Source organism: Anomaloglossus baeobatrachus, chromosome 3 (genome assembly GCF_048569485.1).
Source record: "Anomaloglossus baeobatrachus isolate aAnoBae1 chromosome 3, aAnoBae1.hap1, whole genome shotgun sequence".
Classification (NCBI taxonomy): Eukaryota; Metazoa; Chordata; class Amphibia; order Anura; family Aromobatidae; genus Anomaloglossus; species Anomaloglossus baeobatrachus.
This window is the reverse complement of record NC_134355.1, coordinates 664657293-664682172: the sequence shown is the minus strand read 5'-3', so window position 1 is coordinate 664682172 and position 24880 is coordinate 664657293. Positions and strand designations below refer to the sequence as shown.

Below are 24880 nucleotides of genomic sequence, written 5' to 3'. Positions count from 1 at the left end.
GGTCCGATGTAATCCACACGACTCTGTCAGCTCTGCTCTCTGAAGATGCAGCAGCACCGTAGAACACCATCGCGCTGTATCAGCTCCACGTAGCAATGAAGTGAATCGCGTTGTCAGCAGACTTCAGTCAGCACTGCAGACTTCAAGATTACAAAATCTGCCGATTTTTATCAATAGAGGCAATAGCTCAGTGGATAGAGAGCTCGCCTATGAAGCATTAGGTCGCAGGTTCTAATCTCAGCCGTTTTTTTTTTTTATTATTTTTTTAATTTTAATTATATCGTGCAGTAAAATAAATAAATAAATAAAAAAAAAAAAATGCGAGTTCCCCCCCATATTTGATACCAGCCAGGATAAAGCCACATGGCTGGAGACTGGTATTGTCAGGATGGGGAGCACCGCATTATGGGGAGCCCACCACCCTAACAATATCATCCAGCAGCCGCCCGGAATAGCCGCATCCATTAGATGCGACAGTCCCGGGGGACTCTACCCAGCTCATCCCGAATTGCCCTGGTGCGGTGGCAATCGAGATAATAAAGAAATAATCATGCAAGGCATCTCCCCGAGACACCTTCCGTGATCAACCTGAAAGTGAAAGTAAATAAACACACACAGCGAAAAATCCTTTATTTGAAATAAAAGAAAAAAAAACCCTGTTTCACGATTTTATTAAAATCCACAAATACCCCTCCAGGTCCGACATATCCACACGACACTGTCTGCTCTGCTACAGAACACGAGTGCTCTGTATCAGCTCCACGTAGCAATGAAGGGAATCGCACGGTTAGCAGAGACTTCAGCAATGCAGACTTCAAGATTACCAAATTACTGCCTATATTTATCATTAGAGACAATAGCTGAGTGGAAAGAGCGCACACCTAAGAAGCATTAGGTCGCGAGTTCTAGTCCTCGTCAAGAACTTTTTAATTTTTTTTTAATTTTAAATTATATTTATAATATATTTATAATTATAATTTAATTATGCACTGAAGGGAGGAGCCGGACATCAGCTGTGAGCCATGGGACACACCTCTAAAATCGGAGCAGTTCACGGAATAAGTCTGCATTGCTCTCTCCTCTCTCTCTGTCTCTCTCTCTCTTTTTCTTTCTCTCTCTTTCTCTCTCTCTTTCTCTTTCTCTCTCCTTTCTCTCTCTCCTTTCTCTCTACTATCTCTCTCTTTCTCTTTCTCTCACCTTTCTCTCTCTCTTTTCTCTCTCTCTACTTTCTCTCTCTCCTTTCTCTCTCTTCTCTCTCTCCTTCCTTTCTTTCTCTTCTTTCTCGCTTTCTCTCTCTCTCTTCTTTCTCTCTCTCTCTTTTTTCTTTCTTTCTCTCTCTCTCTTCTTTCTCTCTTTCTCTCTCTCTCTTCTCTCTCTTCTCTCTCTTTCTTTCCCTCTCTCTTCTTTCTCTCTCTCTCTTTCACAGACCTGCCGATGATCAGCTGATGTGGTCACCTGACGGAATCAGCTGACGCTATAAGTCGAGCAGTGTGGCCGGCTTTTTACCGCCTGGCCGGCTAAACTATCAGCTGATGCCATCGGACAGGAGTCTGCACAGAAGTGTGTAGTTTTTTGGGGGGTTTTTTGCACTGATGCATCAACTGATTGTATAAAAGCCGTTTATACAATCAGCTACTGTGTCATGTGATTCAGGCCCTTGAACCTGACACATCATCTCATCGCTTTGCCTTCCAGCAAACCGATCAGATGATATTGGATCCGGATGGGACGGCGCAGGACCCTTGACCCAGGATTACTGCGGAGGGGGGGTTCTTTATTTCAATAAAGATGGAGTCACTAATTGTGTTGTGTTTTATTTATAATAAAAATATTTTTCTGTGTGTTGTGGTTTTTTTTATCGGTACTAGAAATTCATGGGGGCCATGTCTAATATTGGCGTGACACCATGAATTTCGGGCTTAGGGCCAGTTGATAATATACAGCTAGCCCTAACCCCATTATAACCCAGTGAGCCACCCGTCACCAGGGCAGCTGGAAGAGTTGGATACAGCGCCAGATGATGGCGCTTCTATGAAGCATACTCCATACAGACAGACAGCAGCTGCAGAACTACAAGGCTCAGCATACTCCATCCAGGACATTGAAATTGGTTGAAGGATTTCACCAGCACAAAACTCCAGGCATTTTGTTCTTTAAAATAAAAATTCCTTTATTTTCTTATCATTAAAAAGTCCATGCTATGGTGGTCAAGCCCATGTCAGACATGGGCTTGACCACCATAGCATGGACTTTTTAATGATAAGAAAATAAAGGAATTTTTATTTTAAAGAACAAAATGCCTGGAGTTTTGTGCTGGTGAAATCCTTCAACCAATTTCAATGCACATGGACTGGCTCTCCAAACCTCTTCTCCGTGCACAGCCCAGGATTACTGGCTTCCATCACACAGGTGAGCTGGGCAAAAAACCTCTTTCTACATCCATCCAGGACAGTATGCAGGAGTTTTTTGCCCACCAAAAAAATGACGTGGGCTTCACCATATTTTTGTATGCTAGCCAGGTACAGCAGGCAAATACGAGCTGCCCTAAACCCCCAGCTGCCTATTTGTACCCGGCTGGGAACCAAAAATATAGGGAAGCCCGTTTTTTTAATTATTTCACTCATTTCATGAAATAATTAAGAAACAAACGTATGCTTCGCCATATTTTTGTGTCCAGCCAGGTACAACTAGGCAGCTGGGGATTGGAATCCGCAACACAGGTTAGCCCGAGCTTTCTGGGCCCCTCTGCTGTGAATTGCAATCCGCAGCCGCCCCAGAAAATGGCGCTTTCATAGAAGCGCCATCATCTGGCACTGTATCCAACTCTTCCAGCTGCCCTGATGCCGGGTTGCTTGCTGGGTAATAATGAGTTAATACTAGCTTTGTTTTACTAGCTAGTATTAAGCCAGAGATTCTTAATGTCAGGCAAGTTTGACCCAGCCATTAAGAATCTCCAATAAAGGGTTAAAAAAAGACACCACACAGAGAAAAAATACTTTAACAGAAATAAATACACAGACACAGTTAGAGACTCCATGTTTATTACTCTCTCTTATCCCTCCACAATCCATGGTCTTCTCTTCTTTCTCCTTCAACCCATGCAGCTCTGCTACATCAGACAGCACTGCATAGGAGGAAGGACGCTGCTGCTCCCCGTGCAGTCTTTTCACTCCGTGAGTGAGCAGAAGCTGCTGACTGTAAGCGGTGACGTCACCACTGAAAGGCGCGTCGCTATAGCAACGGAGACCTCCGTTATTGACCAGCTGTGGCAGCCGGTGAATAACGGAATGGGGAAGCCGACCGTATGCCAGAGCATGTCGCCGGTACATGGAGATGCTGGAACGATCACCGCGTACCGGAGAGATGCAATGACAGGACCTAGCATGACGTCTAGCCATGTGACCAGTCTGTAGCCAATGAGATAATAGACACGTGACTGGTCACATGCTATTTTGACGTCACGATAGGTCCTGTCATCAGTGCTGGTTATCGGGAGGACTCAGCGATTATCGAAAGGAAAAGCGGCGGGAGACAGAGTGCAGGACGTATCGCGGGGACCTGTAAGTATTATGGCAATGTTTATTAACTGTATGTGTACATTTATAATGTGTTTTTATGTGTTTGTGATTGCCTCCCATTGTTTTCAATGGGGCTCGAGAGGTTCGTCGAACGACTCGCCAAACCGAACTCGAACGCGGCCTCCGTTAGACGAACTGAACCGAACTCGAGCCTCTAGATGCTCGCTCATCTCTAGTCAGGAGCTGGGCTCTTCAGTTACTAGGTGGCAGACATTGGTCTGGGCCTGGTAGGAGCTGGAACCCCGGTCGAAGGGGATCGTGTCAAGGGACACGGAACTGTCAAGAAGGGCAGCCGGCGGCCTTGAGCCATCTCCGGGCATGGGCCAGGGCACGACGGGGTATGTGGACCTTAGGCCGGGAAGTAGCTTCACGCGTCCTGGTAATTTACCCAACGAGGACGAGGCCTTCAAGACTTGCCCTCCACCCGCTCCAAAATCTGGGTATCAGCGCAACAAAGGGGATAGGATTTTCACAAAATACAGTCCAGAAAATCCCAAGTGTGAACTCTGAGAGCAAGCTCACTCCATTAGCCATATGGGTGAGCGGGACCCAACTAGTTCTATACTACAGGAGCCAAAGACAGTGCCAAGGAAAAGGTCACAGGCTAACAAGCAACACCATCGGGCGCGGGACCCCAGCGTGCTCCTTCCTTGCTGCATAGGTGCTCAGAATCTCGGTTTACAAGTTGTCAGTGTCATTGTTATTGGACTGAGTGAGTACGCAGTGACCCTTTCCTCCCTAACGGCGCTCCCCTCTCATCACCACCACCAAGCCCCGGGGCACTTCCCCCCTACCCACGGAGGGGTTAAACACCTTGCTGCCTTTCCATCGCCATCGGGCGCTCCTTACAGCAGCGGTGGTATTCCACCTTACCACATACCGGGGGTGGCGTCACGAACTCTAATCACCAAAATCCCCTGTAAATTCTCCCCTTTTCACTTCGAGAGTCCGGGCGACCCACCGCAGATCTGATCAGCAGCACGGCTGATGTCGCTGGGGTGGTACATATGCTTCATAGTAGATGCCTCTTCTCTACTCGCCAACTTTTCCTAGGCATCTTATAGGCTCTTAAGATAAAGGTGAAGCCTTCTGTTCTCTCCGAAGAGTTGAGTATTCAACTAGACACCACCAAAATATCTCTTTCGGTTTCTGCTTTGGCTGCTAGGCAATGCTGCATCTTTGTTGTGTGGGATGCTCAACAGTCATGCAGTGACTACTGGGTGTAAGGGAATTCCTGGCGAGGGTCACAACACACAAGGTACATAGGGAACATGATATAATGGTGAGCCCTGGTGCTAAGTAGAGTGGAGCAGGGTCACCTCCTGTAACTCACCTGAATCTGATCCATGCATTCTCTAAGTCCTTTCCTCTGTTGCTCATCACGTGTCTAGGCCCTTGCTTCTCTGAATTCACCCTGGTTAGTGAGAAGGCCGGCAAAGACACTGGTCTCATCACTGCAATAATAATACAACACAAGAGAAGGGAGACAGACAGGGGGAAATTAGACACAAAAGAAAACATTTCAAGCTACCCCAATGCACTACAGTTACAACAGTCAGTTTCTTCCATAGATTAGCTCCTTCCAAAGTGTTTAGCATTTAATGCCTTGTTCCAGAAATATATCTTTAAATCTCCATATACATATTAACCTACCAGGCTACTGTGCGTTGTACTTTGGCTACTGGGTGGTTGGTTCTTGGGAAGAAATCTCCACCTCCTTGCTTCATTTTCCTTACAGTCACCTCCTCTCAGCGTCACAGTCACAGCATCACAGCTGCCAAATCCCACACGTGTTAACAGCGCGACAATAATGGAAGTGGATTCAGTAGGGGGTGAATTAACTCAGGCTGAAAAAGAATACTGCGCATGCGTGGGATTTAGCAGCTGTGACGCTGTGACTAAAACTGAGAGGAGGTGACAGTAAGGAAAATGAAGCAGGGAGGCGAGGATTTCTTCCCAAGAACCAATGCATATGGCGATCTAAAGTTATATTTCTGGAACAAACCATCTACTATGAGCCATACAGGTAAGACTATTTTTAACATCCGATTACCTGTATGCTCATAGTAAGAGCTTAAAACGGTCAAAGGGGGTGACAGATTCCCTTTAAGCTTTATCAAGTCTACGACATTTTATATTGTTGCAGATCACTTTGCCATATATATTTTTATTGTGATATAATGATTTACTTTTCCATAAGACTTCAAAGAAACCACAGGGTTTTAACCAGATCTCCACAAGGGGAGAAAGCCTGTACAGTCTCAGGGAGGGCAAAGAAAACAGGAAATAAATAAGGAGGAAAGAAAGTGAAGAGGATATAAGTGCAGAATAAATATTGTGCTGATACAGTATGAGCTAATGAAGATGGCAGCACCCTGGATGGATGCAGGCCTCATATCCAGCCTATATTACTGGGAAGGACTTACTCAAAAAAGAAAAATCTGAAACTTGGATCAAGCTGAAAATGAATTAAGGGCTTTTTCCCACTAAATCATGGCAAATATCACCATACATGTCTAATATGATCATTTATGGCTGTTCCCTTTCTCCCAGCAATTCTAGCACCAAGGAACATTGGGAGTGGGGAGCACCAAGCAACATACGGGTAGAGAGACACAACCCTTACTTATGATCTATGTTAGGTGACATAGAGGTCTCTGGGAGAGTAAAGGCCGCTTTACACGCAACAATGTCGCTAATGAGATGTCGTTGGGGTCATGGAATTCGTGACGCACATCCGGCGTCGTTAGTGACGTAGTTGCGTGTGACACCTATGAGCGAGTGTTAACAATCAGAAATACTCACCTAATCACTGATCGTTGACACGTCGTTCATTTCCCAAATATCGTTGCTCGTTCTGGATGCAGGTTGTTTGTCGTTCCTGAGGCAGCACACATCGCTACGTGTGACACCCCGGGAACGACGAACAGCAGCTTTCCTGCGTCCTCCGGCAACGAGGTGGGCGTATCGTTAATGCGGCTGGTCACCGCTCCTCCGCTTCTAATGGCGGGCCGCTGTGTGACGTTGCTGTGACAGCGCACGAACCGCCCCATTAAAAAAGAGGTTGTTCGCCGGCCACAGCGACGTCGTTAGGAAGTTAAGTACGTGTAGTGCGTCCTAGCGATATTGTGCGCCACGGGCAGTGATTTGCCCGTGACACACAAACTACAGGGACGGATGCGATTGGCAGCGACATCACTAGCGATGTTGCAGCATGTAAAGCAGCCTTAAGACTCAGCCAAGAACTGTCTCACAGCTCAAATTTTTCTTGAAAATAAACTTTTGCTAATTGAGCTCATTGAAATATTTGATTTTATAAAGTATATTTTTTATACTTCAGGGAACTTTTATAATCCCATTATTGACTTCGGTATTGAAAGACATGACACAGTTTGAGAAGGCTGATGAGTTTTATCCACAGCATTTTCTTGACTCCGAAGGAAATTTTATAAAGAAAGAAGCCTTCATGCCGTTCTCTGCAGGTCAGTGTACTATAACCACCATAAACATTGCATATGCTAGCGCATCATGTCTCCAGAAAAATACAAATCCTACACTAACTGGAGAATAATGCACCTACAGATAATAAGTAACAACTAGCAGAAATTTTAATAAAATCCCCTCCCTCGAAGAAACTCAAGCGAAACGTGCATTGTGGTATGGAAGAGTACACCCCTGGCTATTGGTAAGGGGTTTCCTACTTACATAACATACAGCCATGTTAAAATTATAGCACCTGAGTTCATTACATTCTGTGACCACAGTATTACACCACACTGATGGAGTATACAGTGTGTCCACCCATATCCTGTCCACCGCCATTAACTTGAGAACGGCGGCAGCTATAGGCACAGAAGTGGTGTCTAGGTATAGTAAAGTAGCCATGCGCTACGCAATGAAACCACCTATAGCGCCACCTGGTGGAAAATAATGGTGTTTGCATTTTTATCTCGAAAACGGAACGAGATAGAGAAAAAAAGTGAATTACAAAGTTTTAGGGCATCATCAATTCAATACGAATTGACACCCTGCATACAGAAATTCTATGATTAGAGCGTGTAAAACTCACAAGGCTGCGGACGTGAAGCGATACCTCATGGAGACCTACCTACAAGTCATTGGGTATGGAGTCTGTGTGGAGTGGCCTCCACGCTCACCTGACCTGACCCCATTGGACTTCTTTCTGTGAGGTCACATCAAACAGCAGGTGTATGCGACCCCTCCACCAACATTGCAGGACCTACAACGACGTATCACAGATACTTGTGCAAACGTGTCACCTACCATATTGCACAGCGTGCAGCAGATACAGTATGCTGTGCAGAGTCCAGATGTGCATTGCAGCTGACGGTGGCCACTTTGAGCATCAAAGTTAAATGAGCACCATATGCGTGACCAGCATTCAATATTCTGGGAGGTCATGGGTTTCATATCATAGCATTTCTGTATGCAAGGTGTCGATTCGTATTGAATTGATGATGCCCTACAACTTTGTAATTCACTTTTCTTTCTCTATCTTGTTCCGTTTTCGAAATAAAAATGTTGACTCTGTTGTTTTCCACCAGGTGGCGCTAGAGGTGGTTTCATTGCGTAGCGTAGGGCTACGTTACTATACCTAGACACAACTTCTATGCCTATAGCTGCCGCCAATCTAAAGTTAGTAGCGGTGGACAGGATATGGGTGGACACACTGTATATCTTTTTGTAACAAATGTCGATAGCCATTTGTCCATGGGAATACAAGAGATGTTTAGCCATTGTATTGATCAATGCAAAAGAGCCCGAAAACCAACGCCAAGGTAATCTCTATTTTTGGGGTCCCTCGCCTATATGTAACCTCACCTGCAGTAAAAAACTTGCTCTGTATGGGAAGCAAAGGACCAAGCTATATATGTGAAATGAAACAAATTGCTGTGGGTGGGGCAGGGTTCTCAGACAAAAAGTGCATACATTCTTTAGTTAGTATGCACTTTTTGTCTGAAAACAAAAATGAGGTTACATATAGGTTAGGGACCCCAAATATAGAGATTACCTTGGCGTTGGTGATGGGGCTCCTTTGCATTGATCAATACAATGGCTAAACATCTCTTATATTCCTATTATTCATAGCAGTTATGCATACTCCATTTTTCATGTTGTTCACTTTTTTCAGATAGTTCATTGTATTTTTCAGTCTAGTATTCCCAGAGCAGCTCTGCTTTTCCTCATTCCCATATACATTGTGACTTGTGTGCAACTCTTTATCCTATTGTATAGTTATGTTTTTTGAGTCTTTCACCATGTTCACACCATCGGTATTCCAGACGTACATTATTTAGTTATTTCTCATTATTACACATCACCAGATTTATGGACATCTATGGATTAATTTTTTTGCCTGTCTCAATTGGATGGGTTGTTACTGACATTTTGTGAGAAATCCCTCACAGTGTAAAGGGATCATCCTTATTTTTATTTGCACATGGAAACACAATAGCCAATGGAATTAAACTGAAAGGGAGAAGATGCACATTAGATATTAGAAAAACCTTTATGACAGCGAGGGTGATCAATGAGTGGCACAGGCTACCACATGAGGTGGTGAGGTCACCTTCAATGGAAGTCTTCAGAGGTTGGACGGACATCTGTCTGGGATGATATAGTGAATCCTGCTGTCAGCCGGGGGTTGGACGCGATGACCCTGGAGTTCCCCTCCAACTCTAAAATCCTATGATTCTACAATTCTAAAATCCTGTTAATCACCTTTAGAAAAATTTTTTTTAAGAAAATTGTTTTTCAGCACTTGTTTCACTAAACCAGCCCCAATGTGTTTTACATGATCCAATGTGCATCACTAGCATGTTTGATTAAAAAAAACAAAAATAAATACTGTATTTATCTTAATAAACCTTTTTCTACTTAGGTAATGGAGTAAAGACAAAATCCCTTTCGGCGCTTCCGGAGGATAAATGGATTATCAGTGCAAGTTTGCAACAACTTCAAGAACAAGGGTTTATTAAGGGTTCAATAAAAAGCGGACAATTACGGACAACGCGTTTCAGCTAACAAAAGCCTTCATCAGGTGTAGTTTACATTGCTGGTATTAAGAAAATCTAATTTATAGACTGATCTGTCTATGTGTATGATGTAGGCGGGTATGAGGAACATGGGTGTGTACTTCCAATTAGATTAGCACTCAACCTCGAAGAGGTAAATGGTGGTTCTTGTGCTGAAATCCTTATATGGATCATGTGTAGGGGCAAGCAAATATTGCTGCTATGCATGAATGATAGAATTTTTATTCTTTTTCATTCATAAATTGTAATTGTTAATAAGGAAAATTTTGGTGTTTAAAATATGCGGTGATATAAAACACATAATAAATTATTCAGATTAAAAACACAATTTTTTTTTTTTTTTTTTAATAAGAGACAAAGAGAAAAATTAAATAGGAAGGAGTCCTATTGGATTTTTAAGCTGAAAACCTTATACCCAGATGGTTTCAACGATGTGATAGAGAATGTCTAAATGTATATGTATCTTTTTTGTTTTGTTTTTTTTTTTGTTTTTTTTGTTTTTTTTCTCTTTGTCTCTTATTTATAAATGCAATATATCTGGAAGTGATTTTTATATAAGTGCATGAATTTTAAACTATTCTCTAAAGGAAAAAGGAAGGAAAGGGAGAGAGCAAAAGGGGAAAGGGAGAGAGAGGAAAGAGAAGGGAAAGGAAAGGAAAGAAAAAGAAAAAAAAAAAAAAAAAAAATTGTGTTTTTAATCAGAATAATTTATTATGTGTTTTATATCACCGCATATTTTAAACACCAAAATTTTCCTTATTAACAATTACAATTTATGAATGAAAAAGAATAAAAATTCTATCATTCATGCATAGCAGCAATATTTGCTTGCCCCTACACATGATCCATATAAGGATTTCAGCACAAGAACCACCATTTACCTCTTCGAGGTTGAGTGCTAATCTAATTGGAAGTACACACCCATGTTCCTCATACCCGCCTACATCATACACATAGACAGATCAGTCTATAAATTAGATTTTCTTAATACCAGCAATGTAAACTACACCTGATGAAGGCTTTTGTTAGCTGAAACGCGTTGTCCGTAATTGTCCGCTTTTTATTGAACCCTTAATAAACCCTTGTTCTTGAAGTTGTTGCAAACTTGCACTGATAATCCATTTATCCTCCGGAAGCGCCGAAAGGGATTTTGTCTTTACTCCATTACCCACGTGGGAGCACCTGTTCAGGACTCTCATTGTTTTTCCCGAGGATTCGTGCTGCATACTGGAGGATTAATAAGAGAGTTGATCCACTACACGGATCATACTAGCGAAAACAGAAGAAATCTGCACGGTGAGTGTAAAATTCGTATGATCATACAATCTGTGTTTACATACATCTACACTTAGATTTGGCGCCCCGTTGTTCTCTTCTTTTTTTTCTTTCCTTTTTCTACTTAGGGGAAAGCAGATAATACCTTAGGTTTCAGTTATAGGGGAGGCCTTTTTGCTAGGATCAGTCACTTGTCTGTCAAGCTGAGACATTAATTTTTTTTGGACTTGGTAACACCCCCTGCATTGTAATTCATTATATCACAGGTCCTTCACAAAACTCTTGTCTGCTGAGCCTCTTCCCATTACAGTCACATGACCATGACATCACACACAGGTCCTTAACACCACTTTTAACTCCTTAACAATCAAGTTACTGATACTAATACATTTGTGGTCGCCTCCCTCCGGTTAATGCGGGCTCCGGCAGTGAGCCTGGAGTTTTCCGCACATGTCTGCTGATATGATGAGCAGACATATGTGGCTAACAGATTTGAGTGGATCAGAGATCCATCCATGCCTGTTAACCCCTCAGATTGCACTGCCAAACATTCACAAGGCAATTTAAAGGGCCATTGTAGTGATTGTGCGGTGCCCCGCCGCCATGAATGGCTCCATGACATGATCATGGGGCGCCAATGTGTTGTAATGGTAGCGTGGAGTGAGCTGATGACCCCTGACACTGCCATGACTCAATTCCTTGCAAAACTGTAGGAGGGGAAAAAAGCGCAATAGGGTCTTACCCAGTATGAGGGTAGACAGACAAGACAAAAAAAACACTCACCTGGTGAAGTTTTGCCAGTCACAACTCCTTATGATAGCCTGTGAGTGCCTGGTGGTTTAGCTGCAGCCCCGGGAGAGGATCTTTGTATTATACAGGTAGAAGAGAAGGTTTATGCCACGCTAGAAACCACTGATACGTGTAAATGAAAAGATTTCCTTTTTATTTAACACTTTCTACGCGTTTCAGAGACATCCATCTCCTTCCTCAGGAAAAGAAATCATATTACAACAAGGCCGCTTAGACCTATATATAGGGAGCAAACAGCCACGTATACATTCAGGACTGGCCATATGACTCAGAGCTGATGACTCAGAGCTACATGGTAAAAAAGAAAACAAAAAAACAAAAAAAAATGACCCAGAGCCACATGGTAAAGAAGAAAAAAAAAATGGAAAAAGAGGAGGAAAAAAAAGGGAGAGGAAAAAAAGGGGATAGAAAATCGTGAACAAACAAAAAGTGTCTAAAAAAGCATAATCCTAAGAAACATGGATATTTCCAACAAAGGGAATGATGAGAAAATGAATAAATGAATAAATAACTGAATGAAGACATAAAAAACAGTTGTTCCTCGTCCTATTTGATAAAAGAGAAGGTCAGGGGGAAGGGAATGTGAGGGATAGTGTGCAAACCTATAGAGTATAGGTGAATACACTGGTGTTTAGTCCTCTACTCTACATGGGGATCCAGCAATCTTGAGTGAATATTCAAAGGAATGTGAGTAAATTTTTTTAAATATATATATAAAACTATAAAAGGTGAAGGATAGGACTACAAAGACAATGCGATTAAAAATTATTGTAATTAAAAGTTTTATACATAATGGCAAAAAATGCGGGTTCAGTAAGAAAGCCACTAAAGAAAGGGGGAATTTATAAAAAAGACATCCAGGGATATTTAGTTTCTAATGCTTAGTATACATTCTATTGCCGAATGTATACTAAGCATTAGAAACTAAATATCCCTGGATGTCTTTTTTATAAATTCCCCCTTTCTTTAGTGGCTTTCTTACTGAACCCGCATTATTTGCCATTTCTAGACATTTCATTTGTATATACAATGTATAAAACTTTTAATTACAATAATTTTTAATCGCATTGTCTTTGTAGTCCTATCCTTCACCTTTTATAGCTTTATACATATATTTTAAAAAATGTTCTCACATTCCTTTGAATAGTCGCTCACAATTGCTGTATCCCCATGTAGAGTAGAGGACTAAACACAAGCATATTCACCTATACTCTATAGGTTTGCACACTATCGCAAACACATCCCCTTCCCCCTGACTTTCTCTCTTATCAAATAACACGAGGAACAACCGTTTTTTTATGTTTTCATTCAGTTATTTATTCATTTTCTCATCATTCCATTTGTTGGAAATATCCATGTTTCTTGGGATTATGCTTTTTTAGACACTTTTTTTGTTTGCTCACGATTTTCTATCCCCTTTTTATTTTTTCCTCACCCTTTTTTTCCTTTTATTTCCTTTTTTTTTTTTTTCTTCTTTACCATGTGGCTCTGAGTCATCAGCTCTGAGTTATATGGGCAGTCCTGAATGTATACGTGGCTGTTTGCTCCCTATATATAGGTCCAAGCAACCTTGTTGTAATATGATTTATTTTCCTGAGGAAGGAGACGGATGTGTCTGAAACGCGTAGGAACTGTTAAATAAAAAGGAAATCTTTTAATTTACATGCATCAGTGGTTTCTAGCGCGGCATAAACCCGGTCTTCTCTTCTACCTGTATAATACAATGACCCAATTCCTGTGAGAGCTGACAGAGGAAGGGCACTCACAGGAGATGAGCTGATCAGAGCAATGCTGTGCAGTGCTAATGTGACGCCCTGGGCAAGCCAGGGGTCACAGGTCATAACACCACCACACCCTACACCCCAGTTAGGAACACCAAGGCTAACCAAAAATCCTTGTTGCCTTCCTCCAGGGGCTGATGTCCACACCAGGGGGTGGGCCAGGCAGTTGGCTCCGCCCACCGAGGAGTACACAGCCCTGGAGGCGGGAAAACCAGGCAGATCAGCTAGGGAAGTGAAGAGTAAACAGTGAAGTGGTAAAAGAGGAAAGTGGAAGTAGTGACAGTTTGTAAAGCCTGAAGTGAGTCCGGGTGTGTGCCCCGGACAGTGACAGCAAGGTCAGCAGACGGCGGTGATAGTCTGCAGGGGGACTGCTCGGAGGTTGCTATTAGGACCGCGGACGGGTGGTGACCCGGCGGTCTGGAGCAGTATACGAAGAACAGTCAGCACCAGGGCAGGGGCCTTTCAGATCCCGGCAAGGCTAGGAGTCGCCATAATTTGCCAAATCCGTCAGTGAAGGGGACGACTGTCTCCCAACAACCAAGTCCCGATTGAAGGCAACAGTCCAACCGTAACAGAGAGACACAGCCAGGGCACCAGTTTCTCAGGGCCAGCGCCTGTGGGCAAAGTAGGGCTCCTCCGGCCCATATCCAAGCCGGGGAGCAGGTTACCGGTGGGAACACATCACAAGCATCATCATCATAGGTGCAGGAAAAGGGACCGTCACCGTCAACTACTGGGGAAAAGCAAGTGCAGCCGTCCGTGGGAACCATCTTTCCAGCCGTGTGTTTTACCGAGAACTGTGTCATCGTCTCAGGCTGAGTGAGTACCACAGTGCCGCAAGGCACAGCGCTGCCCCCCGCGTCCCTGCGCCCACCAAGCCCTGCATCTCCCACCTCATCACTGGGCCCCGGGACAATCAACCCCCTACCCACGGAGGGGAGGACTAACATCTAGCTGCTCCATACCATCACTCCCGGGATCCCCATACAGAGCAGCGGTTTTGTCAACAAATCACCACAACCGTGGGTGGCGTCACGGACAATAAACAATCCCCACTCCCAAACACCCCTTTCACTCACGGGCGAGGAGCGCCACTAGAGACCCCCGGGATCCGGCCCACCGCTCGAGCCACCACAGAGCAGCAGCAGCCGGACCCGAGCAGTGGGGTGAGCGCAGTGTTAACACCCTCCTCCCCGCCCGCGACACTAAAGTCTCCTAAGCAGACTAACAAAAGAAATAAAGGTGTAAAAAAAAAGTTTTAAAAAATAGACACATCTAAAAGTTCAAATCAGCCCCCCATGCACCCCATTGAAAATAACACAGTTAAAAAAATAAAGGAAATACACATATTTGGTATCGCCGAGTTCAGAAATGTCCAATCTATCAAAATATCAAAACAATTAATCTGATTGGTACATGGTGTGGTGAGGAAAAACTTCAAAATGCCAAAATTACGTTATTTGGTCACCGCAACAGATTCTTAAAAAGCGGTAAGAGGCGATCAGATCAGCGCATCTGCGCAAAAATGGTACCATTAAAAACGTCAGCTCAAGATACAAAAATAAGCCCCAGATCCTGAAAAATGAGAACGCTATGGGTCTCAGAAACTAGCAACAAAAGTGCTACTTTTTTTTGGACAAACTTCTGATTTTTTTTTTGACCCCTTAGATAAAAGTAAAAGTATACATGTTTGGTATCTACGAACTCGTACCAATGTGAGGCATCACACCGACACATCAGTTTTACCATATAATGAATATGGTGAATAACGAAACCAAAAATACTGTGTAATTGCACTTTTTTCACCATTTCTTCACATTTGGAATTTTCCCCCCATTTTCCAGTACACCTTATGGTAAAAGTAATCTGATTCAGGCAAAAGTGCCTACCCTATGACTGAAACCTAAGGTATTAACTGCTTTCACCTATATAAAGTCTTTTATTGAGATAAAAACATTATTATTTCTTTATTTATTTTTTAAAAAAAAACATGGTAGCGATGCACATGGCAACTTGTAAAACACATTAGGGCCTGGTTAATATAAGAAAAAACTACAGGACAGGTTCCCTTTAAGTGATCTTTATAACGGTATATAAAAAAAAATCTTAAAAATGTGATTAAAAAAACGATGAGTATGCCTTTATTTTCTCACTCTCGCTGGTCATGGGTAAGTGGACTGTCTAAAAGGATTGTCCATTTTTGTTGACAATTTTTTTCTTACGTAAATGCATGTATTTTTATACAAAAAATATTTTTTTAAAAAATTGGATTTCTTGAAGAATTTAGTACAACTTACCTGCTATAGCTTCTATGTTGCATTTTCTATTGCTGGCTACAAAATGGTATAATTAAGAATCCATTACTGAGCTCCTTCTAAAGGACAAATTGGAAAGTTTGAACTCTTTTATCTGTGTTTTTTGAACTCCTTTTAACTGATTTGTGATGCCAAATCAAAGCTGAATGTGCAGGGAAACAAAGAACATGTAAATGCCAAACAATGCAGAATTTTACTGTTTCCAGATTTATTGTGTATCATAAAACCATTTATTATTTTTCCATTCCAGGTCGGAGAGCCTGTGCTGGCGAGACTCTTGCAAGAATGGAGCTTTTTATCTTTTTTACAAGCCTTCTGCAGAAATTCACCTTCCGCTTCCCCCCAGGGGTCACTGATATCGATATGACCCCTGTTCTTTCACTTACAAATGCACCAAAACCCCACCTGATTTGTGCAGTGCCTCGCTTTTAAAGCAAATCTTCACTGTGTCTGAATATAACAAATAAATGTTGATCTTTCAAACTCTATGACTAAATATCTATAGGGAATATTTTGATTATTGTTCATTTAGTCTGATTTACTTCATTATATCATATGTTCCTTACTCAGACTCATGTATGACATGAGTACTCAGTTACTATATTTTTCGGATTATAACACGCACTTTTTCTCTCAAAAATTTGGGTGGGGTGCATCTTAAAATCCGAATGCAGCTTACCTGGAGGTGGAGAATGGGTGCTGTGCTGGCTGCGGTGCGGGCTGTGATGGGGGCTGTCTGTGCGAGTGGCTGTCTGTTTGTCTGTGTGGGTGGCTGGCTGTTTGTCTGTGCCGGCAGCTGGTCGTGCCATCGGCTATCTGTCTGTGTGGGCGGCTGGCTGGCTGCTTGTGCTAGCAGCTATCTGCTTGTGCAGGTGGTTGGCTGTGCGAATGGCTAGTTGTGGTGGTGTGAAGCCCCACAAGTGTTGTGTCGGTGCATTACCTTCAGGGACTCCACTCGGCTGGATCTTGTCACTGGTAGGAGATCTTCTATTTGTCGTGACGCCACTCTCAGTATTGCGGTCAGTGGGGACCGCCACTGCAGGTTGAGGGACGCCTGGGGCTGATGGTGAGTGCAGTTAGTTGGAATAGCCTCCTGAGAGTGAGGCAAGCCCCAGGGCCCTGTGTAAGTGCGTAGTACCACAAGGCGCAGAATAACTCCACACAAGCAGGATGTCTTTCAGGGGTTTTACTCACTTCAGGTGGCAGGGTGAGTAACCCGGGCGTAGCTGGGATGAACCAGGCTGGAACCAGGTATCCTTCAGGCTGACTTCTGATGGTGACTACCAACTCGCCTTCCTTAGCCCTTGGTGGTTTGGGGTAACCCCGACTTTTAGTCCCTATGGGGGTCACCCAGGGAAGTTGCTGAAGCCTCTCTCCCCTTCGTTTGCCGTTTGCTTGTTGCCTGGGCCAGATCACTCCAGCTGCTTGCCTCCTGTGAACTATGGGCCCTAACTGTGGCTACGTGGCTGCGGCTTTTAGGTGTTGTGGTGTGGGCTTTGAGGGCCCCACACCGGCAGGTTTAGCAGGGAAAGGTGGATCTATCCCCGCTCCGGGATCTGCCGCCCGTTTGGGCCTGGTTCTCCCTAGCAGTCTCCTTACTTCCCACTCTGTGCTCTCTCTCTAGCTGGAGATGGGTTTCGGGTAGCCCTCCTAGGTGACCGTTCTCCCCCGTCGGTAGCCACTGCGCGGACGCTGTCAGACTACAGCAGCCCAGGGGAAGGGGTCAGCTCTCCTCGGAGCTCCCTGGACTCTGCTCTGAACCGGCTCACATCTGGGACCTTCACTGCTGCTCCTGTCAGAGCCTCACTTTCCTGCTCCTCACTCCTCCACACTCTGCTGCAGACTGTTTACTCCTCCTTCTCTTTTCCCTTTTGTGCCTGCCTACGCCACCTAGCAACCAGGCTCTCTTACCACACCCCTTGAGAGGAGATGGAGGCTTTTGGCCCCCTCCACTATTCCAGTGGAGGTGAAGGCTTTTCCCCCTCCTGGGATCCCCAGGGGTCCTCTCATAGGTACATGTGTGAGACCTGATCACTATGCGCCTGTGTAGTCACACCTCGGTCAGCCTTCTGGATTACCTGTATTGTACTGTCCCCAGCATGGGTGCAGTACTCAGTGGTGCCTGACCAGGTCAGGGGCGCCACATTCCCCCTTAGTTATCACCAGCACGTCCTCGGGCTGCAAGACAACATTTTAAAATGCATAAAACATTAAAACATGGTAAAACGTTTTAAAAGCACCAGGTACCATACATCACCACCCTCCACCCACAAGTCCGTTAACCCACCCAAAACCCTCTCACGTTGGCCGCGCCTTCAGCCACTTCTGGCAGGATGTAGAGGCGGCTTTCATGGGCTGGTGGTCTTCAGGGTATACCTGGCCTGGTGGAGCCGCGCCTTCAGCCACTTCTGGCAGGATCCAGAGGCGGCCTCCACAGTTGGTGCTGACCAGGTACCCTCTTTGTGGTGGAGAGCCAGGCCCCATAAACAGGCATGCTCTCTGGTTGCAGGTAAGCCAAGGCCCTATATACGGACGGGCTCCCTGGTTGCAGACGAGCCAAGCCCCTAAACAGGCTGACTCTGGTGGTGGTGGTGCCCTCTGGTGTAACTATTTACACTGCGAGAGTTTGTGGCTATAGCCAGTTCATAGCCTTAAGGTTCATTTCTCACATTAGTTTATGTGGGCACATCTCTTAAACAGTAACGTTGCAAAACTTCAAACTTGTCAAACTGGGAACTTCTATGCTTCTTTCTGTACTTTATGTGGATTCCTCCTCACCAGGGCTTGGGCCTGTAGGGCTGTGGCACCTGTTGGTTTCTCGATCTCTTTCTTCTTCCGTGTCTGTTTCTTTTTCTTTAGGACATGGTGTTACATCTAGCGCATACCAGCCTCTTTCGCCTTGATGCATGGTAAACTGCACTGTGTCTCCCATCCTTAGGTTTCTTCCAGGATGTCCTCTGGGCAAATGAGCTCTAACGTCTCTTCTGTTGACAAAAATGCCTTCTTTCATACCAGGTGCAACTATAAAGCCGTATCCTGATTTTAGGCTAAAGTCTTCCACAACTCCTCTACAAAGGGGTCCTCTGACCTGTGCTTTGGCTCTTCTCAGGAACCGTTTTTCTTCTAGGTCTCTGGCCGTGACTTCTCTCTGCTCTGGGGATGGCGGTGCAGGGAAAGACTGGGTTCTGCTGCGGCGCCGTGTCTTGCGGGCTGGATTCTGCGAGGTACAGCTTACAAGCTCCCAGGTGAGGCTTTTAGGCAAATCTTCTTCAGCAGACGGTGTCAGGTCTTCCTCGTCCCAGCGGGAATACGGCAGCATCTCCGGCTCTGGGCATGGATCCACTGCTGGTGGCTCCTGAGTCAGCTCCTCAGCTTCCTGGCCTCCTCTCCCCCTTAGTTCTTCTGAGCACTCCTTTGGTGGCAGTGCTGGGGATGGACTTTCTTCAGCAGGCCCAGGCGGGGGACTCTTTGGCGTAGTTGCTGCAGGGGTTGCCGGAATCCTCTTGGGGGTGTGCGGAGGGAGCATGTATTGATCCACCATCTCCTGTGGGAACTTGGCCTCCATGTCAGCCTTCAGCTGCCAGTATGCAGGGTCCTCCCCCAGCGTGGGCTTCCTAGCAGGGGCCTCCTTGGACTGGGGAGCAATGTCTGCTCTGGCCTTGCAGGCCGGGGAAAATGGTGATGCAATCTTGTCTCGGCGGGCCGCGCCTGACATGGCGGCGGCCTGGTCTTGGCGGGCCGCGCCTGGCATGGCGGCGGCCTGGATCGGCGTCGCTGTCGCGGCTTGGATCGGCGTCGCTGTCGCGGCTTGGATCGGCGTTGCTGTCGCGGCTTGGATCGGCGTCGCAGCTGCGATGGGGTCTTTGCAGGCTGGACTGGGCGTCGCTGCAGCGATCTGGGCTTGGCGGGCCGCACCTGACGGGGCTGCGGCCTGGTTCAGCACCTCACTTGCGGCGCGGACGAGCGTTGCGGCTGCGGTAGGGTCTCGGCGGGCCGGGCCTAGCATGGCGGCGGCCTGGGTCAGCGTCACACCTGCGGCGCGGATGAGGGTCGCGGTGGCAGCCGGTTCTCTGCGGGCCGGACTGGGCGTCGCTGCAGGGACCGGGTCTTGGTGGGCCGAGCAGGGCATCGCTGCGGCGGCCTGAGCTTGGCGGGCTGCACCTGGTGTGGCTGCGGCCTGCTTCAGCGTCGCCGCGCCGGACGCCTCTTCAGGGACCGCGGACGTGGCAGCAGGGGTCGGGGCACTCGCGCTGGCAGGGGCATCACTGGACTCACCCATCGGTGGCAGCATCGGGGTCTGAGTCGTCACCGCCCGATCTGGCACTCGGCGCGCGGCTCTCTCTTCATAGGCCTGAACCGCCGCGGTCATTCCCAGGAACTCCGCACGTCCCTCTCTGATCAGCCTTCCGACCCTGGCCTCCAGTTGATCGCAGAACTCGGCGAGCTCCCGACACCACCAGGCAGCGGAGCCTGGCTCTGGGTCTCTGCATTCAGACGCCATTTTCTCTAACAACAAGCTGCTGGCTTCTTTTCCGTTCCGCCGTCTCTGGACGCTTCCGCTCTCTTCACAAGCGAGGTCAGAACTCTGCAGGGGATCTCTGGGTAGCCACACCTCTTCGTGGGCGGTAACTTCTCCCAGTGCGGGCTGCTGTTGTTTTTCAGCGCGCTTTTCATGGTGGCAATATGGCGGCGCTTCCAATTTTTCAAGCGGACCGCCCAGGCACATGGTCACCTGTCTGAACAGGTCTAGTCCTTATCCTGTTCGTGACGCCAGATGTGAAGCCCCACAAGTGTTGTGTCGGTGCATTACCTTCAGGGACTCCACTCGGCTGGATCTTGTCACTGGTAGGAGATCTTCTATTTGTCGTGACGCCACTCTCAGTATTGCGGTCAGTGGGGACCGCCACTGCAGGTTGAGGGACGCCTGGGGCTGATGGTGAGTGCAGTTAGTTGGAATAGCCTCCTGAGAGTGAGGCAAGCCCCAGGGCCCTGTGTAAGTGCGTAGTACCACAAGGCGCAGAATAACTCCACACAAGCAGGATGTCTTTCAGGGGTTTTACTCACTTCAGATGGCAGGGTGAGTAACCCGGGCGTAGCTGGGATGAACCAGGCTGGAACCAGGTATCCTTCAGGCTGACTTCTGATGGTGACTACCAACTCGCCTTCCTTAGCCCTTGGTGGTTTGGGGTAACCCCGACTTTTAGTCCCTATGGGGGTCACCCAGGGAAGTTGCTGAAGCCTCTCTCCCCTTCGTTTGCCGTTTGCTTGTTGCCTGGGCCAGATCACTCCAGCTGCTTGCCTCCTGTGAACTATGGGCCCTAACTGTGGCTACGTGGCTGCGGCTTTTAGGTGTTGTGGTGTGGGCTTTGAGGGCCCCACACCGGCAGGTTTAGCAGGGAAAGGTGGATCTATCCCCGCTCCGGGATCTGCCGCCCGTTTGGGCCTGGTTCTCCCTAGCAGTCTCCTTACTTCCCACTCTGTGCTCTCTCTCTAGCTGGAGATGGGTTTCGGGTAGCCCTCCTAGGTGACCGTTCTCCCCCGTCGGTAGCCACTGCGCGGACGCTGTCAGACTACAGCAGCCCAGGGGAAGGGGTCAGCTCTCCTCGGAGCTCCCTGGACTCTGCTCTGAACCGGCTCACATCTGGGACCTTCACTGCTGCTCCTGTCAGAGCCTCACTTTCCTGCTCCTCACTCCTCCACACTCTGCTGCAGACTGTTTACTCCTCCTTCTCTTTTCCCTTTTGTGCCTGCCTACGCCACCTAGCAACCAGGCTCTCTTACCACACCCCTTGAGAGGAGATGGAGGCTTTTGGCCCCCTCCACTATTCCAGTGGAGGTGAAGGCTTTTCCCCCTCCTGGGATCCCCAGGGGTCCTCTCATAGGTACATGTGTGAGACCTGATCACTATGCGCCTGTGTAGTCACACCTCTGTCAGCCTTCTGGATTACCTGTATTGTACTGTCCCCAGCATGGGTGCAGTACTCAGTGGTGCCTGACCAGGTCAGGGGCGCCACAGTGGCAGCTGGCTGTACCGGCGGAAGGCTGTCTGTCTGTGCCATCGGCTATCTGTTTGTGCGGGTGGCTGGTTGTTTGTGCTAGCAGCTATCTGCCTGTTCAGGCGGTTGGCTGTGCGAGTGGCTGGCTGTGTGGAGCATGGCAGTGCGGCGGGCATTCCAGATGCTCTGGTTTCAAATAATGGTGGCTGAAGTCGGCGTGTGCGCAGATGGAGTTCTCGGCTTAAGATCTCATATGCACACGTGCCACCTCCGGACTATTGATATCCCAGCATCGGACTTAAAGAAAATGGCGCCAAGAGTTGCCGAGTGTGCTGATGAGATCTTGGCTTGTCATTCAGTCAAGAGCTCAATCTGCTCACGCGTCGACTCCGGGCGCCATTTCTTTGACGCCCACACCGCCAATAGAGCATCTGGGACACTTGCCGCACCGTCCTGCTCCATACAGCCAGCACAGCTCCCACCGATGCCATTACAGCCCCCACCCCTGTCATCACAGATCCCCATTGCTGCCAGCACAGACCCCACCACTGCCAGCACAGACCCTACCACTGCCAGCACAGACAACACCACTGCCAGCACAGACCCCACCACTGCCAGCACAGACCCCACCACTGCCAGCACAGACCCCACCGCTGCCTGCACAGACCTTACCACTGCCAGCACAGACCCCACCACTGCCAGCACAGACCCCACCACTGCCAGCACAGACCTTACCACTGCCAGCACAGACCCCACCACTGCCAGCACAGACCCCACCACTGCCAGCACAGACCCCACCACTGCCAGCACAGACCCCACCGCTGCCTGCACAGACCTTACCACTGCCAGCACAGACCCTACCACTGCCAACACAGACCCCACCACTGCCAGCACAGACCCTACCACTGCCAGCACAGACCCTACCACTGCCAGCACAGACCCCACCACTGCCAGCACAGACCCTACCACTGCCAGCACAGACCCCACCACTGCCAGCACAGACCCCACCGCTGCAAGCACAGATCCCCACCACTGCCAGCACAGACCCCACCACTGCCAGCACAGACCCCACCACTGCCAGCACAGACCCTACCACTGCCAGCACAGACCCTACCACTGCCAGCACAGACCCTGCCACTGCCAGCACAGACCCCGCCACTGCCAGCACAGCCGACCCCACCGCTGCCAGCACAGACTCCACCGCTGCCAGCACAGACCCCCACCACTGCCAGCACAGACCCCACCACTGCCAGCACAGACCCCACCGCTATCAGTACAGCCCTCACTGCAGCACCTTCAGCATCACCTTACTCTAGCACCGCTGCCTCCTGTGACCTTGCTCTGTCACCGCCCCCCTCCGGTAAAACACCACCGGAGTATAAGGGTATGTGCGCACGTTGCTTTTTACCTGCTTTTTACCTACTTTTTACCTGCTTTTTTGCTGCTTTTTATTCTGCGCTGTTTAATGCCAAAATGGATGTGTTCTTCTATTCAAGCAAAGTCTATGGGAATTTGGGTTTCTTGTTCACACTATGTTGTTCAAAATGCTGCCTTTTTGTGGCCGAACTTTGGTCAAAAACTCAGCTTTGCAGTGCAAAACCCAAATGGCAAAAACAATTGACATGTTGCTTCTTTGAAAAGCTGAGTTTTTGACCAAAGTTCTGCCACAAAAAGGCAGCATTTTGAACAACATAGTGTGAACAAGAAACCCAAATTCCCATAGACTTTGCTTGAATAGAAGAACACATCCATTTTGGCATTAAACAGCGCAGAAGAAAAAGCAGCAAAAAAGCATGTAAAAAGCAGGTAAAAAGCAACGTGCGCACATACCCTAAGATGGACCCCTCCTTTTTTCATCTCTAAATTTGGATTGTGTCTTTATAATCTGGTGTGTCTTTTCAAACGAAAAAAATACAGTATATTATCACCCCATAATAATCTGAGCTTTATAATGTTAGATATCAGGGACCATGACTACTGGAAGAATATGAACAATACACATTGGATGTGCTCTTAGTAGTTGTAGTTCTTAGGCATTAACGTGATATTAAGTTTATAGTTAGGTAACTAAATGTGATATTTTGAATTTTTAGTGGTTTTTCAACCGGTCGGCATTGGTGATTGATCTGCTCCATCAGGTTATTGTGATGAAGAACCATTTATATATCTACTTGTATGAATGACCCACATGGAAATAAAGCATATTGTTGTTATAACTTGTAACATGTTACAAAAAAATGACAATAAAAAAAAAAAACAACAAATCGATTTGTTTGAAACTTTTTTATTTCTGTCTGACAGATAATTCTTGGTATAGTTCGGTCACAGTAGTGCTGTCACATAAGAGAGACTTTATGTTTTTTATAGCTTGCCTGTAGGCTTTGTGGTATAGACAGATCCCTTTCCTATGAGTAGTCTGATTATTATTATTATTATTATTATTATTATTATTTGTATGTATATTTGCATGTAATGTAGTGTATGTGTATGATAATAATCACTTTCTGCCACTTTCTCATGGATCTAGCGCTTTTTTCCCTTCTTCTCACTGATGCGGCAGTTCTCTAGAATCACCGTGTCACGCTGTGCTCAGTTCAAATTGTCTCTTCAGGCAGGAAGAAGACGAGCTCAGGTGCCACCTTATGGAAGTAGCAATCCTAGAAGTGAAAGTCACCCTCCAACAAGTCTTGACATGTCCCTTAGGATTTATTCCAGATCAGAACCTTAATTTCTAGACATGGTGTTTTGGGCTGGTTGTCCCTCGGCAGTGCAAACTATGAGATCTGATCTGGCTGTATGAGAGGCTAAGACGTAGTCTAAAGGGGAAGCTATTCTCTTTAGGACTCTTTCACATGTTTGTGAAAAACCACGCACGTTTTTCACGGACGTGTCAGAGGTGCATTTTGCCCTCTGTGAGCCGAGTTTATGGCCTATGTGTGTTCTCCGTGTGTTATCCATGATAACACACGGAGAACGGGAACTTTCTGCTCACCGGTCCCTGGCTTCGCTGTCCGTGGTGCTGATCTTCGGTATCTGGTCCTGCCGACTCCCCGCTGCTGCTGCTTCCGG

At 46.7% G+C, this 24880-nt stretch overlaps 1 protein-coding gene across 1 annotated transcript in view; it reads left to right on the top strand.

Moving 5' to 3' along the window:
• The window catches only part of LOC142297395 (uncharacterized), a 189319-nt gene extending 173072 nt beyond the window's left edge, over window positions 1–16247 (top strand). Inside the window, 2 exon segments of the mRNA XM_075341621.1 lie at window positions 6919–7060; window positions 16066–16247. Of these exon segments, the coding sequence (XP_075197736.1) occupies window positions 6919–7060; window positions 16066–16247 (324 nt within the window).
• The last annotated feature ends 8633 nt before the right edge of the window (window positions 16248–24880 follow it).